This window comes from Phyllobates terribilis, unplaced genomic scaffold, assembly GCF_046119375.1.
Source record: "Phyllobates terribilis strain yellow unplaced genomic scaffold, ASM4611937v1 Scaffold_10__3_contigs__length_209671492, whole genome shotgun sequence".
Classification (NCBI taxonomy): Eukaryota; Metazoa; Chordata; class Amphibia; order Anura; family Dendrobatidae; genus Phyllobates; species Phyllobates terribilis.
Window position 1 is genome coordinate 96,230,002 of NW_027362770.1, and position 18,129 is coordinate 96,248,130.

The following is an 18,129-nucleotide window of genomic DNA, read 5'->3' on the forward strand; positions in this document are numbered from 1 at the left end:
ACTTCATTGTATAACTACTTTCTAGCTAGCCTGTGCTCTGTATCTAACTCTGTTAGTTTGCTTGGTCTACGGACCTCTATGTTCTATATATTTTGTTTGTTCGTCTGTCTGCTACTATTTCTGTTAGGAGGTGTCCCATTTTCCTCCCAGTCCTTAGTACTTGTAGGGATTCCTTCCCCACATCTATAGGTCTCCGTACAGACTAGCTTAGGACTTTAGCAGGTCTGATCGCAGGATCAGGTTCCCTGTTACATCGTAGGGATTCAGCTGAGTTCTATCGTAGGGACAGATCTCCTCTCTTTCCTTAGCTCTGGTAGCAGAACATAACAATACCCATGTCTGGGTGTGAAGACAGAGGTGCATGGGAATAGAGTTAGACCTCCCCAAAAAAAGACACTGTATTTGAGTTTATGTTACGCTGCTATCATTTGGTGGTGTTGAGAAGTCTGGCCCAATCCAGCCCTTGTTACTTTTTATAAAAGTCAGCCTGTCAGCATTTTCAGTTGACAGGCGAATGCGCCTATCGGTTATAATTCCACTGGCGGAACTAAAAACCCGCTCTGACAAAACGCTAGCGGCAGGGTGGGCCAGGACCTCCAAGGCATAGAGAGACAGTTCATGCCACGTGTCCAGCTTGGATACACAGTAACTATAAGGCACAGAGGAATCAAGGAGGACGTTGGTACGGTCGGCAAGGTATTCCCTCACCATCTTCTGAAACTTTGCACTCCTTGTGAGAGTATCTCCCACCTCAGGGCCTGTGCGATGGGAGGGTCTGAGAAAACTGTCACAAAACTTTGACAGTGTTCCCCTGCCTCTGCTGGATTGCATTTGTGGCTCTTTTGCCTGTACTCCTTGGTTGTCCAACGAACTGTGACCTTTGCCGCCAGCGTTTTCAGATGGGAATTTTTTCACTAATTCCGCAACAAGGGCCTTCTCGTACTGCCCCATTTTATTAGGCCTGTCCTGCAAGGGAATAAGAGATAGAAAGTTCTCCCTGTAGCGTGGGTATAGAAGTGTCACCAACCAGTAATGACTGTCACCCAAAATTTGGACAACGCGAGGGTCACGGGAAAGGCAGCGTAACATAAACTCAGCCATGTGTGCCAGACTTCAAAGAGCATAAGAGTGGTAATTAGAATAGAGCACTGGGTTACATACAATAGTTAAAAATATTACATAATGATAAATATAACATCCATACTGTAACCTGCTCACTGGATATATAGAGGGCCAATCGTAAACTCATACTAATAGGAGGGTGCCAAAGGCAAAAAGAAAACGATCAAATAGCCCATTGTAGTGAAAAAATGAAAAAATCTTTATTATAAATGTTACACCTTGCATGAGGAGGATTAGTCCAAATAGCAAAAAAATGAGTAGACTAGATCATAAAATTCAGCATTTATTAGATAGATTCAAAAAAAAATTTCTAATTAAAAACAAATACCCGTACTTCATAAATAGGGTAGCATAACCATCAGCATTCAATAATCATAGATAAATTACCAGGTTATAACGACAACAAATGTAATAGAACAGTATATGTAAGAAGAGATGACTATGTCATACCCTGTAAACATTGGAGTCTGCTATGCAATCTGCAAATAATATAATTGGTATTCATAGGCATCACGTGTACAAAACATTAATACGTGATAGTCATTACCTGGGACCAGAATGAATGTGTGGAGCCGACCCTACCGCTCCGACGCGCGTTTCGTCGAGACCTTCTTCAGGGTGCGCGGTATATGGTGTGTGTTGTGGGGTATATATGTGGGGATGTACTTGCGGGATTTCATGATGTACAGCTGGCTGGCCGTGGGAACGAGTGCAGGTACGTATGGCGCGCATGCCCGATGACCACTTCCTGTGGGGCAAACTTCCGTTCGTGGTCGGTGGCACGCAAGCTCAGAGTTGCTATGCAACGTGAGTGCCAGCGGTCACATGGTCCGGGTCAGGAAGCGCGGAAGATCAGTCCATCCAGCATGTGCGTCCCATCTGTAGTAGCGGAGGTACTGAATATATATATTATAACTTGGTGTCCATGTTAAGGCAGTGTGAATTAATCATATTTGTGCCTAGGAATACCAATCACGCAAATATCAGAAAATATAAATAGAGCAAAGAAAACAACAGCAGGACATGTGTATATATTATTGAATTCCTAATTGCATCTATTATAAATACATGGGGCAATCATCAAATACAAATGGATACATATATAAAAGGTATACATAAGAACCTAGTAGGGTGCAAATATAACCCAATGTATGTAATACAGATTAAACAAAAAAGGTAAATATAAATATATACCAGATATAAATACTTATGGCATGATGAAATCTGGACGGAACTCAGTGTCCAATAAAATTAAATCATAACAAAATGAACAACATATCAATGTGAGGTAAATAAAAATGGTTGAATTGAAGTGTAAAGTGATAAGTGCATGATATGTCTACATTATTTAGACCATATCAATGTCATATATATAGGAAGAAAAATATATAAATACAATGTATAGTGTATATAAAACGAGTGGTGCAATGTAAGGTGAAATGTGTAAACATATACACATACATGTGTGTAAGGTATAAAAGTGATGAAGTGTGTGTGTAAAGTGTACTTATTATATATATATATGTATATATATATATATAAAGTGAATACTGCAAAATATATAATGAGTACTATCACAAGATATAATGTGACGTGTGTGTGAGGTGTATAAGTAAATTAATAATAAATAAATAATGTATATAGCATGTGACATGTGTGTGAGGTGCATACATTGATAAATAAATAGAAAGTGAATAATGTACAGTACAGACCAAAAGTTTGGACACACCTTCTCATTTAAAGATTTTTCTGTATTTTCATGACTTTGAAAATTGTACATTCACACTGAAGGCATCAAAACTATGAATTAACACGTGGAATTATATACTTAACAAAAAAGTGTGAAGCAACTGAAAATATGTCTTATATTCTAGGTTCTTCAAAGTAGCCACCTTTTGCTTTGATGACTGCTTTGCACACTCTTGGCATCATCTTGATGAGCTTCAAGAGGTAGTCACCAGAAATGGCCTTCCAACAATCTTGAAGGAGTTCCCAGAGATGCTTAGCACTTGTTTTCCCTTTTGCCTTCACTCTGCGGTCCAGCTCACCCCAAACCATCTCGATTGGGTTCAGGTCTGGTGACTGTGGAGGCCAGGTCATCTGGTGTAGCACCCCATCACTCTCCTTCTTGGTCAAATAGCCCTTACACAGCCTGGAGGTGTGTTTGGGGTCATTGTCCTGTTGAAAAATAAATGATGGTCCAACTAAACGCAAACCGGATGGAATAGCATGCCGCTGCAAGATGCTGTGGTAGCCCTGCTGGTTCAGTATGCCTTCAATTTTGAATAAATCCACAACAGTGTCACCAGCAAAGCACCCCCACACCATCACACCTCCTCCTCCATGCTTCACGGTGGGAACCAGGCATGTAGAGTCCATCCGTTCACCTTTTCTGCGTCGCACAAAGACATGGTGGTTGGAACCAAAGATCTCAAATTTGGACTCATCAGACCAAAGCACAGATTTCCACTGGTCTAATGTCCATTCCTTGTGTTCTTTAGCCCAAACAAGTCTCTTCTGCTTGTTGCCTGTCCTTAGCAGTGGTTTCCTAGCAGCTATTTTACCATGAAGGCCTGCTGCACAAAGGCTCCTCTTAACAGTTGTTGTAGAGATGTGTCTGCTGTTAGAACTCTGTGTGGCATTGACCTGGTCTCTAATCTGAGCTGCTGTTAACCTGCGATTTCTGAGGCTGGTGACTCAGATAAACTTATCCTCAGAAGCAGAGGTGACTCTTGGTCTTCCTTTCCTGGGGCGGTCCTCATGTGAGCCAGTTTCTTTGTAGCGCTTGATGGTTTTTGCAACTGCACTTGGGGACACATTCAAAGTTTGCCCAATATTTCGGACTGACTGACCTTCATTTCTTAAAGTAATGATGACCACTCATTTTTCTTTACTTAGCTGCTTTTTTCTTGCCATAATACAAATTCTAACAGTCTATTCAGTTGGACTATCAGCTTTGTATCCACCTGACTTCTGCACAACACAACTGATGGTCCCAACCCGATTTATAAGGCAAGAAATCCCACTTATTAAACCTGACAGGGCACACCTGTGAAGTGAAAACCATTTCCGGTGACTACCTCTTGAAGCTCATCAAGAGAATGCCAAGAGTGTGCAAAGCAGTCATCAAAGCAAAAGGTGGCTACTTTGAAGAACCTAGAATATAAGACATATTTTCAGTTGCTTCACACTTTTTTGCTAAGTATATAATTTCACATGTGTTAATTCATAGTTTTGATGCCTTCAGTGTGAATGTACAATTTTCAAAGTCATGAAAATACAGAAAATCTTTAAATGAGAAGGTGTGTCCAAACTTTTGGTCTGTACTGTATATGTCATTGGACATAAACATATACTCAAAACATAATGACTACGTGATGAACAGAATATCATATAACCACGTTAGTGAAACTAGTGTATGTATCAAACCATGCATAAAATACAATAACCATAAATATACATGAAAATTATATATAAACTGATTACCCCGTATAATTGCCAGTGGAAAAATTTCTCCGAAATAATCCACAAACATTGGCATGTTTTGCAAAAGGATCCAATATTAGGTAGGACCTTACCGGATAAACCATGCATCACTGCAAAAAGATCAAGGAATTTGAAAGACTATTTGGTCCGTAGCGAGTACAAACCGGCAAGTACAAAGCCATTCCTGTTCAGTGAACAGATTCAAGTGTTCTGCCCTTGTGGTCAATGTAAGGCCTGTCTGAATACCGTGAGGAGCAAGGAATTCTTTAACTCAGCTAAGGACCCCAAATTCGTTATAAGACAGTTCCTCACGTGTTCCACAAAGGGGGTGGTCTATGTAGCTGAGTGTTCATGCCACAAAATATATGTCGGTATGACCACCCGAGAATTTAGAATCCGTGTAAGAGAACACGTGCGCGACATTGAGAAGGCTAAGGATTTGGATGATGACGACCATTTAAAGACTCTCCCCAGGCACTTTAAACGTTTTCACAACTCGGATCCAACCTCCTTACGGAAAAAAAGCCATAGACAAGGTATCTCTGGGGAGTAGGGGAGGGGATTTGTTCAAAGCCTTATCGCGTGTAGAAAGCAGGTGGATCTATCGGTTAAACTCTATTGTACCGCACGGGCTAAATGAAAATTTTGGTTTTGGTTCTTTCCTGTGTAGCGTCGGCGTCCCTGCCTCCTGCTAGGCAGAGACGCCGTTCCCCTCACCTCCCTGCTCCGTCCTCGGCGTCCTCTTCCTGCGCTGCTGGCAGCGCTCGCTGCTTCCCGGGCACTGTGCTTAGGGCGCGCGCGCTCCCTCTCTCTTAAAGGGGCCACGTGCGCCGTCCTAAGGAGTCCCCGGCCAATTGCTGGTGGAGCTCCCATATATAAGGCACCTCCCCCAAAATGGAGGTGCCCGAGCAAAGTTGTTGCAAAGCCTTTCACCTCTGCTTCAGCCCTCAGGTCCCGTTGCCAGTCTGTTTTCCAGCTCTGTCTACCTGCTTGCATTCCCTGCGGTCCGACAGTCTGTCTACCAGCATCCGCCAGTCTGTCTATGGACCAGTCCGCCTGCGGATCAGGAAGCACCTGCCTGATACCGCCTGAGACCACCTGCCAGCCAGCCGAGAGACTCTTACCCGCTCACCTGGGAGCGCTCACCTGCTACCCGCCAGCTAGCCTACCTGGAGGCTCTGCCGTCACTTGCCGTGACCACCTGCCAGCCAGCCGAGAGGCTCTTACCCGCTCACCTGGGAGCGCTCACCTGCTACCCGCCTGCTAGCCTACCTGGAGGCTTTGCCGTCACTTGCCGTGACCACCTGCCTGTCTAGAGACTCTTACCTTGCTGTCTTTTGCCGTGACCACCCGCCTGTCAAGAGACTTTCCCCGTCACTTGCCGTGACCACCTGCCCTTCTACCCAGAGACTGTTCCTGTCACTTGCCGTGTCTACCTGCCCGCCTTCCCTGGGAGCCACCCGATTCCTTACAAGGACTGCCCCTTTGTATAGTAGCTCAGAGGTTCCACCTCCCAGACCCGTTACATCCTGTAACTGATCTGTGTACTTTTAACTTTGGTGTTGTTGTTTGTCTTTGGTTTTAATACTATATATTTTTTACATACAGTGAACTTGTGACATTCCTTACTTTGTTCGTTGGGGTTGTTTTGATCATGTGGTCTTTCTGGAGTCGGCATGTAATTACCCCGACGCGCGTTTCGGCGCTTATGCCTTTCTCAAGGGGTAATTACATGCTGATGCGGGTCTCCTACTAAGGTAATGAGGGCCGATGGTGGCTATACTTAATGTGAGGGACATTGATAGACAGACATAACTATATACCATTTGTTATGTGAATAGGTCCTCTCTTTCTCTCTGTTAGCACTCCTCTTATTCATTTATAGTGGAAGCTTGACATGGTTTCAAAGAGTTATTCTACCCATATTTGACATGTTAGATATCTGCTTTTAAATATTTTTTAATGCAAATGTATGTCTTTTTGCTCCTTTCTTCCCCATTTTTTCCTGGGTAACATTTATAATAAAGTTTTTTTTCATTTTTTCACTACAATGGGCTATTTGATCGTTTTCTTTTTGCCTTTGGCACCCTCCTATCAGACTTCGAAGAGGCAAGACTTCCGTGTCCTCACCAAGAGGACGACTGACCATGCTCTCCTCCTCATACGTCTCTTCCTCCCTGTCCTCAGGCCATCCACGCTGAACAGATGGTATGGCAGTTGTGCAGGTAGTACTGTCTATAGCGCAGGAAACTAGCTCCTGTTCTTCCTCCTCCTCCTCTTCCTCATTGTCACCCAATCCACGTTGGGATGAGATGAAGCTGAGCTGTGTGCAATCACACTGTATGGTTCCTTGCTCCATCTCATCGTGCTCCGCCAGCAATACAGCCTCTTTAATTGAGAGCAGAGAGCATTTCAGAAGACAGAGAAGCGGGATGGTGACGCTAATTATGGCGTCGTCATCACCGTTCACCATCTTGGTGGAGTCCTCAAAGTTTTGGAGGATGGTACAGATGTCTGACATGCATGTCTACTCCTGAGGTTTTATGTGTGGAGTCTGACCTGAATACCGATGGCCTGATGCAGGTAGTCAACAACTGCCCTCTTCTGCTCACAAATCCTTCCCAACATCTGCTATGTAGAGTTCCAACGCGTGGGGATATCACACACCAGTCGGTGAGCCGGAAGCTGCAAACGCTGCTGAAGCATGGCAAGAGCAGCGGCGGAAGCTGTAGATGACTTTCTAAAATGGGCACACAGCGGCGTACTTTGACAAGCAGATCCGATAGATCCAGGTAGGTTTTGAGAAACCGCTGAACCACGAGGTTAAGCACATGGGCCAGGCATGGTACATGTGTGAGCTCACCTCGCCTAAGAGCCGCCACCAGGTTCCGGCCAATGTCACACATGACCATGCCTGGCTGTAGGTTCAGCGGTGTCAGCCACAGATCTGACTTATCTTTCAGAGCAGTCTATAACTCTTCAGCGTTGTGTGGTTTGTCACCTAAGCATATTAGCTTCAGCACAGCCTGTGGGGTACTTTGCTGCCATGTGCCTGATCATGCTGGTGGTGGTCAGGCTGCTACCCCTGCTGATGCTGGTCTGGCAGGTGGTGCAAATGGCCTTTTTGGGGTTATCGGCAGAGTCTTTAAAAAACAACCAGACTCGGGAAGACCTAACAGTTGCACTGGCAACTTCCGTTGTGTTGATGTTACAGGGAACAGTTGCCCGCCTTCTGTCTGCGGCCACCACACTGCTTGTTCTTGCCTGTTATGGTGCTACGCCTCCCTCCCCCTGTGTGCTGCTGTCCTCGCTCTGCATGTCACCTTGCCAGGTTGGGTCAGTGACTTCATCGTCCATCACCTCATCTTCCACATCCGCACCCTGGTCCTCCTGACTTTCTGGCAATTGTGTCTCATCATCATCCACCTCTTGTGACAGTTTCCCACCGTCGTCTTCGTGTGACCGTGGCTGCTCAAATATTTGGGCATCGCTACATGCGATCTCCTCTTGTGCCGCTTCAAGTGGACCGGACGAGAGGCCCGAATCTATAAATGGAAAAGTGAACAGCTCTTCGGAGTGTCCAAGTGTGGGATCGGCTTAGTGGGAGAAAGGAGGATCAGGGTGAGGAATATGCGGTCTAGACTCATGGCTAAAACTTGACTGTGTGGAAGACAGGGTGGTGGCTAAGTGACTGGAAGCATTATCTGCTATCCAACCAATAACCTTTTCATACTGCTCTGTGTTGAATAGTGGTGTTCTGCGGTCCCTTATTAATTGGGACAAGAAGGTCGAGCGAGAAGATGTGGGTGTTTGTTGTGGCACAATTTCAGCTAGCCCACGGCCTCGTCCTCTGCATGCACCATCACGTCCACTTCCCCGTCACTTGCCACGCGCCTTGCCCATTTTAAATGGAGGACAATATTTTCCACGTTCACTACAAATGGCTGGATTTGAACTGCAGTGATATGTGATATGTGTGACGGAAAACCACAGTTTTAAATAGCTGACCTGTAGGTTACTATTTTTCACAGTGACCTGGTGTCAATAACTTCACTGACACACTGCAACAAAATTTAAATTGAGGCCAATATTTTCCACGTTCACTACAAATTTCTGGATTTTTATTGCTGTAATATGGAAAGAATCTGGCTGTAATTTGGCAACAAGCAAATGGAGCAGGAAAACGATGTTCTCTGGATTGCTTTTTAACCAAATAATCAGGAGTAAGATCAAAAAAATAATTATCCCTGGCCCCTAATGCCTGGGGCTATTTGTAGAAATATCTGTAACAGCAGACAGAACTGGAATGGAGCCTCTTGTGCTGTATTATACACTGCAGTCTGCCACATACACTGCCTGCCTGCCTAGCTCTGATATACAGTATATATGTTGTGGAATACCTAGACTAACAGGAAGTTCAATGGACCCTCTTGCTATATGCACTGCAGTCTGCCACATACACTGCCTGCCTGCCTAACTCCAGCTATCACCACTGATTTTATGCAGCTGGATTAGTCCTCAGAAGGTCTGTTATTTCAGATGGATATCATAGATATATGTTGTAGAATACCTATACTAACTCTAAACAAGCAAATCTCTCCCTGACTCAGCAGCACCTCTCCCTACTCTGCCTAATTCAGGGGTAGTCTGTGACAAGCATGGCGCCGCCCGGTCTTACATACACGTGATGATGCTGTGCAGCCAGCCAATCACTGTAATGCCACAACAGTGTGTGGCAGGCAATCACTGCATGTTCATTGGCTCTCTAGAAAGCGCCAAACATGCAAGGAGGGGACCCAATCTCCCGCCCGAGCAACCAGGAAATACTCGCAGAGCGCCGAGCATCTCGAGCAGTGAGATGCTCGGGCGAGCACGTACGCTCATCACTAATCGGGACTGATACTGCAGGGTGTCAGCTGTCACACACAGCGGATACCCGCAGGAATCGCCGCTGGGCGGCGCTGTACACTTATTCCACAGGGACGCATTTTTACGGCGCTGTGGAATAAGTACCCTTAATGATCACCGTAAAAATGTATTACGGCGGTCGTTAACAATCATTTATTTTATGTGAGGCGGAATGCACAAAAAGGCAGTTTTGCTGTAGGTTTTAATTTTTTTTACGTGGTGATTAAAGAGGATATTCGGGACTTTCTGAAAAACAAAATATGTACCTAAACACTAACAGGCAGTTAATTGCTAACTACCTGCCTGTTGTGCAAGGTTCCGTTCTTACCTGACACAGAGTGGTCACAGACCGCTTCTGCCAACGATTCAGTTGCCTTTGCTGATGTCAGGTCTATAGAGCGGTGGCTTCTTTTCAGCCCTGCTCTGTCGATGGAGCTTGAATTTCGACGTCATTCTGATTGACAGTCGGCTCCTCCAGTTAGGCAGTGGGGATCCAGCTGTCAATCAGAATACCATCGGAAGCCCCATCAACGGAGGGGTTAAGAAGCCATTGGTCTATCGACGGGTTGTCGGCAGAGGCAGCTGAATCGCCGACAGGAGCGGTCTCTGATACAGCAGTCTCAGCGTCTTCTATGTGATGTGTATACAGCAATCTCAGGGTCTCCTATGTTATGAATATACAGCAGTCTCACCGTCTCCTATGTGATGTGTATACAGCATACTATAGTTTACAGTGTGGACCTGTGTATATAGCATGATACTGTGCAAATAGTGTGGATTTAATACTATGTACTATATTCAAAAGCACAACTCCACACTATATACACTCCTCAACATTGAAATTGCAACACCAAGAAGGAAAAGTTGTAGAATTAATGAATTTAAAGGATGGATAGACAAGTTAATGATGTGCAAATTAAGAAAATCTGGAAACAAGATTTTCAAAATATCTTGACTTATTCAGTATCAAGTATGAGCGCCATGTGCAGAAATCCCCACACTTACTTGCCTTGGCTGCTATCTATGATGTCATTAAAGCATCACTCCAGCAGTTTTTTTTTATTTTTTTTTTACACCCTGAGGTGCTACTTATTAGGCCGGAAGTTCAGGTTAGTGTTCGACCATGCACCCCTGACTAGGTGGTTTCTAGCTCTCCAGGAGTTTAGTTTCAGGTGGAGCACAGACCCAAGAAACTACATGGTAACTCAGATGCCCTGTCCAGACTTAGCAAGCAAGTGAAGGTGCCACAACCCCCGGCTTTGGGCAGAGGAAGGGGAGGATATGTAACAAAATCACCGGCAGAGTTCTTAAAGGGAGATATGTTTCACTGCGGCTGTTAACTTCAGTGAATTTAAATCTTGATGTTTCCTCCAGCATGTTATTTTCTGGGGTGTTAAACCGCAATTTTAAAAGGGCTTGGTTTTTGTGAATGACCATAGTGCGGGTGGGAGGTCATTCACCATATCTCCACCCCCGGGTGTGGTCTGGGCTATAAATAGACAGCCTTTTGACTCAGGTGTTGTTCAGTGTATGGAGAAGCTAGCTACTGAGAGAGAGAGGAGCTTATGTTTTTATGCTAACCTGGAAAGTGTGTTATTGGTAACTCTGAGTGGCTGCTCTGATCACTGGTATAATGCATTGTAATGGAGCCTCTTAGACCATGCTCTGAACATGGTCTAACAGGTTTTCTGTAGCTGCTGGACCTGGATGTCATGACGACCTCGGGTCACCATGACAACAATCGGGCCCTCGCGATGATATTGCTGGGGTTTGAATCGGATGGGAGAGATATCACTTGTGGCATTTAGGGGGTTAAACAACCAGGGGCGGTGTGGGCATCGCTCCTCTCTGTGAGAGCCGGGCCTCAGCTGTCATGTTAGCCGAGCTGCCGGCGGCAGCCGCGCAAGAACAGCTCCTGTGCCTGCATGATTGCCAGGATGTATCCATAAGTCCTAGGTCGGGAACCCCTTCCCAATCAAGACAAATGGATAAGTCTAAGGGCGAGAAGTGGTTAATGATCATCCTGCCACGTCTTGTATAACTGTAACAAAGGATGACGATGAAGGAGTTTCATCCATGAGATGGAGACGCAGAATCTCAGCACCGTCTAGGTTCCAGACACTTTTTAATCAGACCACATAAATATGGTTCATATTTTAGTAATAATAAAAAGGTATGGTAGATGCCAAGATGGATTTATGTTCTCATGGGAAGCACAGTCCCATAGTTGTTCATTTCCTCTTCTGCTTCACTTTTCATCAGGGCGGACATTTATTTCCAGTAGATGAGTTGAGTAGAACTTCACTGCTTGCTGTTTACAACCGACTCCAGAGCTTTGGCTACTTGGTCAGCAGACTGATTGTGAAGGGGAATGCTCACTTCTTTTCCAAAATCTAAAAGATATAAGATGGAGCAGAATGACTAAAAATTAAACACAAATTTATCTGTCACCAGGTTTTAGCCATCTAATCTGTGAGCAACATGATATAGGAGCAGAGACTCTGATTCCAGAAACATATCACTTACCGGGTTGCTTGCTGAGTTTTATTTAAATCAGCAGAAGATTATTATTTGAGGTCTAGTAAACCTACTGCCATGTGGTCCAACCATGCCCCTGCCAATGACAGGCAGCTTTCTGCCTATGCTCTGTGCATACAGAAAGCAGCCAATCAGTGGTGTGGGTAGGGTTATACACTGCTCAGCATTCACAGAACTGCTAGATATGCAGCAGAGAAAACTGTGATTTTATTAAAACTGCAGCACCCAGTAAAGTAAGCAACACATCACTAGAATCAGAGTCTCTACGGGAGTCCTCCTGATCATGGACCACTGTCACTGCCAAAGATGGAAAACATGTAAGGACGAGGAGGTAGAATCTGCTTCATGGAGTTAAAACCATGAATTGTATTAGTTTATATTAAAATCATGCTATACATCCAAATGATATCCATGTAAGGAGTGCACCAGCATGTTTCTGGTGCATGCAGCATCTTTATTCATGGTCATATATCACATCATATTCCATGAATAAAAGTACTACATGCACCAAAAATTTGTCGGTGCACTCCTTACATGGATATCATTTGGATGTAAAACATGATTTAAAAATTAACGAATAAACATGCCAGAGCCGGTGTGTCACTCTCCACAAGGAGAAATGTTACCCCTTAGACCTCAGTCCAGAGCCTCTCATCTAGCCAAATCAGTTCTCATACTTTGCACTGACGAGGGCCAACAGGCCAAAACACTGTGTCTGCAAATTGAGATTCTGATTTGGCTTTTATCCTATGTCATATTGCACGACTCGTTAAAGGGTTGATTGTGACTTGTAGGATTGCTACTTCCAATAGGTGGCGCTATAGAGTACAAGTCCTGTTTTTCTCTGAAGAGGCAATTTGTATATCAAATAAAATGTATGATTTTAACTCTGTGTAGAAGATTCTACCTGCTCCAACCAAACTCTGTACAGGGAAGTGGAACAGAGATTTGAGAACTAGTGATGAGCGAGTATGTTTTGTTAACCCTTTCGCCGAGTATACTCGGGCGAGCACCGAGTATTTACAGTGTGCTAGGGGGTTAAGTTTTCGCCGCTCCATTAACATGATTTGCGACTGTTTGACAGTTTTAATACATGTGAGGAATGTCTGCTTCTTACACATTCCTCACATGTAATAAAGCTGTCAAGCACTCGCAAATCATGCACACGGGAGTGATTCAAACATATCACCGAGCAGCTGTAAATACTCGGAGCTCGGCCGAGCATACTTGGTGAAAGGGTTAACAAAACATACTTGCTCATCACTATTGAGAACCCATTCTAGTGATTAGTGGTAGTCTCAGAGATCAGACATTTATCACATGTGAAGAGGTAATAAATGTCCTATTTGGGAAACCCCTTTAAAGAGCATCTGTCAGCAGGATTGTGCTCAGTAAACCACATACACTGTCAGGTTGGTGCAGTTACAATGATTAAAATGATACCTTGGTTGATGAAATCCGTCCTGTGGTTCTTGTGTAATCTTTACTTTCAGTTTGAAGATAATGATATGCTCGTGCTTCGGGGTGACCTGTGGGGGGCGCTCTATCTGGTGCTCTGCTTACATATTCATCTGTAAGCTCTTATGACAGCTCACTGTGCCTTCACTGACCTGCCTCCTATTTTACCTAGCCCCGCACTACTAGATGCATTATTTAAAATAGGAGGCAGGTCAGTGAACCCCCTCGAGGACACGTAAGGTCAGATTGGTACATTTCTACACAGACATCCCCTGTCCACACGGGTACAAGAAGGCACCAGGGAGTGAGAAGAGGTGGCCCACTCAGTCACTGATGTGGCACCACACTCACTCACACCCCTGACAGGCTGAGAGGCCCCTCTCACTGACCTCAGTGAAACAGAACCTTATCAGCCTGGTAGAGCTGCCACCAGTTCCTATTATTCCTATAAAGTCCCGGTCCGTTAATGAGAATTATATGGGGCCAGAAACCAGTCCCGGTAGCATGGGAATTAAGCCGAACAGCGGACATGTGATTTCGTGGATCGAGACAAAAGAGGAGCCCAAGGTTAAATTATATATTTAATTACCTTAAGGGGACACTAGACAATACACTATATACATAAATAATGGTCAGAGATGCAAACAATAGTAGTGGTACAAAAGTATGCAGACATTAAGAGTCAGTTACCAGATGGAAGGCCTGGCTTGCGGGGGGAGGGCTGCCATATGGAAGGCTTGTGGTTCCCTCTCTTGGGTGATTTCTCCCATACGATGTGTTGTCGCGACCTCCCAGAAAAAAAAGCTCTAGGTCAAGAGCGGCAGGAGCTTTTAACCTCTCTGGGTCCCCCCCCCCCCCCTTGCCCCTGGGCTGGACCTACATCTCCACCCCTGGCCTCTATCAGCTATAAACTCCAGAAACTAAAATGGGTCATAATTCCTTAATGGACGATCCTAGGGAGAAGGTTCTGGTGTCATCGAATCCATCCAGGCCCCTGCTACGCGGGGAGACCAAACACACCGGTCCTTTGGATTTCCGAATAGCTGTGCTATGCATCTCCCCATCTCTATGCGCTAGACTGGGTTGAGACCCAGTCAGACATTCACCATGTCCTGGGGGTTTCGGAAATATATTCTATGTATGGCTAGGAAGTATAGTATTTCCATAACTCGATATGGAATTATAGCTGACTGACACAAAATGAGACCACATGGCTTGGATCCACAGGGGTCTTCCTGTTGTAGCTCACCAGTTGCTGGTGGGGGGTGTAACTCCTTGGATTCAAACTGGGCAGGTGAAATATTTGTCACTCACTGTCTCTTGCCTCCCCTCCTGCACCTGCTAGGTGTCCAATTACAACTGCACACTGAAGGGCTTTATAATCTTCCAAAGAGGATACAATGATTGACATGGAATTATATCTCCAATATTCTTCACACTCACGTGGTATTGCTGTGTCCGTAAGCGTCCAATTTATCAAAATATGAAATAATCGGTAAACGCAGTAATGAGGAAAATGGATTGAAATGCCAGAATTGGGGTGGGTTTGGGTTGTAACAACTCCGTGAAAAAAATGCAATTAGTGATCAAAACATTGTCTCTATGCCAAGATGGTATCAATAAAGAAAGCTAGCCAGCAAAAAAACAAGTCCTCACAAAGCTCCACTGCCCAAAAACTGAGACTGTTACAATTTCAGAATATAGATAGAGAGACACACACACGGTTGACATCTCTGTTATAATGTATGCGCTCATTCAAAACTAAACTTCTCCTGCAAAGAACAAACCTTCATATGTCTTTGTCAATGAAGACCTGAAAATAAACTTTGGGTGAATGGGGGAGGGGGGGGGGGGGAACCCCAGAAAATTGCCCAGTCAAGAAGGGGTTAAGGGAAGCGGAGTTGAAATCCTCTAAGATTTATTGAATGATATCAATGACATGGCTTTCTAGACAGCTCCCATTAATGAGTTTTGGCAGCAGCCCAGTGACAGGCGATGGGTGGAGGTCACCATGCATATGTCCTTGTCCTTTATTACATAAGTGCTGGTGCATATTGCCGATAGACTGCCAGCATTACCATCTCGTGTTTTGCAGCAGAAGATTCTTGCTGGCCTTCATTTTGCTTAGACTCCATGCTGGACGCTCTTACTTTTCAAGTACTCACCATATCTTGCCCACAGTTTGGGTTGAACTTCAGAGCATTCTCTAATCAGTATGGGAAACTCCGGATTTGCCTTTTTCAGGGTTACATAGTTCTGCTCAACAAAATCTCTGGACAAGAAAAAAAACAAAACAGAGAATTCTGCTTATCCCACCAAATATTTTATTATCATTATTGACAGGCGATGCTATAAAACAAAGTAATGCTGACCAACATTTAAAAGGGTTGTCTGATACCTATAATGCCCATGTTCCCATAATACCATTTTTTCTATATGGCCTTTTTTTCTTAAAGGGGTTGGCTGCTGGCGGAGGAACATGTGACCAGACCAGTAAAACAGCCTTGTCCAATTGGAAACCTCACGAGAAAAAATGATTTTCTATTGGAGGAGGCTGATGAACATATCTGATCACACACTCCTCCGCCAGCAGCCATTGTATGGACTGGAGAGCTGTGCAGTCTGTGAGGAAAGCTGCAGTAACAAAAGCAGGAGGAGAACCTGTCACGCCTGTATAATAAGTGCCACAAAGTCATGTCCCCAACACATCTGATAAAATAAAGATGATGCTGAACTTGATGGACCTAGGTCTGTTTTCATATACAGTACAGACCATAAGTTTGGACACACCTTCCAATTAAAGATTTTTCTGTATTTTCATGACTATGAAAATTGTACATTCACACTGAAGGCATCAAAACTATGAATTAACACATGTGGAATTATATACTTAACAAAAAAGTGTGAAACAACTGAAAATATGTCTTATACTCTAGGTTCTTCAAAGTAGCCACCTTTTGCTTTGATGACTGCTTTGCACACTCTTGGCATTCTCTTGATGAGCTTCAAGAGGTAGTCACCGGAAATGGTCTTCCCACAATCTTGAAGGAGTTCCCAGAGATGCTTAGCACTTGTTGGCCCTTTTGCCTTCACTCTGTGGTCCAGCTCACCCCAAACCATCTCGATTGGGTTCAGGTCTGGTGACTGTGGAGGCCAGGTCATCTGGCGTAGCACCCCATCCCTCACCTTCTTGGTCAAATAGCCCTTACACAGCCTGGAGGTGTGTTTGGGGTCATTGTCCTGTTGAAAAATAAATGATGGTCCAACTAAACGCAAACCGGATGGAATAGTATCCTGGTTCAGTATGCCTTCAATTTTGAATAAATCCCCAACAGTGTCACCAGGAAAGCACCCCCACACCATCACACCTCCTCCTCCATGCTTCACGGTGGGAACCAGGCATGTAGAGTCCATCCGTTCACCTTTTCTGCGTCGCACAAATACATGGTGGTTGGAGCCAAAGATCTTAAATCTGATGCCTTCAGTGTGAATGTACAATTTTCATAGTCATAAAAATAAAGAAAAATCTTTAAATGAGGTGTGTCCAAACTTTTGGTCTGTACTGTATGTAACTATGTGGCTGACCCCGATAATGCATTCCGCAGCCAGTAATAGACACCGTTCCATGATAACATCCTGTTTCATGGGGGGTGGAGGGTAGATTATGGAAGCCTCAGGTAAGTGGCTACATGGTCATCCTCCTGTGACCTCCTGCTTGAGACTCCCTTCAATTGAAACATCAAAGGAATATATGGCAAAAAAAATAGATATAGGGATTACCTGTGAAGGGAATTTTATAATAAAAAGCTCATTACAAAAGTGGTTAGGGGTTAAAGATAGATATTTATAAGGGCAGTATATATCAGACAACCCCTCTAAGGGTTTATCCCCTTTCCACAAGTTAGGAAATAACTGGATGATCGCCAGGGTGCGTCTATTAGGACCCTGAGAGATCCCAAAACTGGGGCTCTCCAGCCTAGTCGTGAGCGGACTTGTGCATGCATCACCCTCTCCCCATGAAGGTGGGGCTGCAGAGGCTCAGCCTCAATCTCTGGGGTCCCAGCAATCACAAGCCTGGGATCAGCAGGTTATTCCCTTTCCTGTGGATAACTATAAATCTAGTGATGTTTGGGAACATCCCTGTAAAGGATGACTCCATCTCCATAGATGGGGCTGCTAAATCCCAGCATTTCTGTTATACTCTCCTGATTACAATTTCCAGTCACTATTGGGATATTAACACTTTGTTTGCAGCGAGTCGCCTTGCTTCCTGGGCAGGAGGTGTGTAACAACTACAAGTCCCAGCAAGCCTCCTAGTGACATTGCCAGGAAGGTGACCCTTGCTTGGCTACCACACCCGCCTGTATCTCCCGCACTCTTCCTCCTCCTCACCTGACCCCTTGGCTGCCCGCCGACTTCTGACACAGGTGAATCCTGATCTCCTTCACATTCCTGCTCAGCTTTGACCCGATGTTTCTGACTATGGTGGCCGCCATCTTTCCTAGAGTAACGCTCACATCCGCAGCCAATCACTGCTAGGGGAAGGTAGGAACCGACAGCTGTCCTGACCAATCAGCGTCTCTGGCGTCTCAGCCAATACATGCACGCTTCCAGGTC

The 18,129-nt window shown here is 44.7% G+C and overlaps 1 protein-coding gene across 1 annotated transcript; it reads right to left on the reverse strand.

Annotated features, from left to right (window-relative positions):
• Positions 1-11,624: 11,624 nt before the first annotated feature.
• Positions 11,625-18,072, reverse strand: NDUFA2 (NADH:ubiquinone oxidoreductase subunit A2). Its single transcript, XM_073649633.1, has 3 exons — positions 17,905-18,072; positions 15,678-15,784; positions 11,625-11,909 (listed from the first exon to the last, which is right to left on the reverse strand). Exons 1-3 carry the CDS (start codon positions 18,006-18,008, stop codon positions 11,818-11,820), a joined length of 303 nt encoding a protein of 100 aa, XP_073505734.1. The 5' UTR covers positions 18,009-18,072; the 3' UTR covers positions 11,625-11,817.
• Positions 18,073-18,129: the final 57 nt, after the last annotated feature.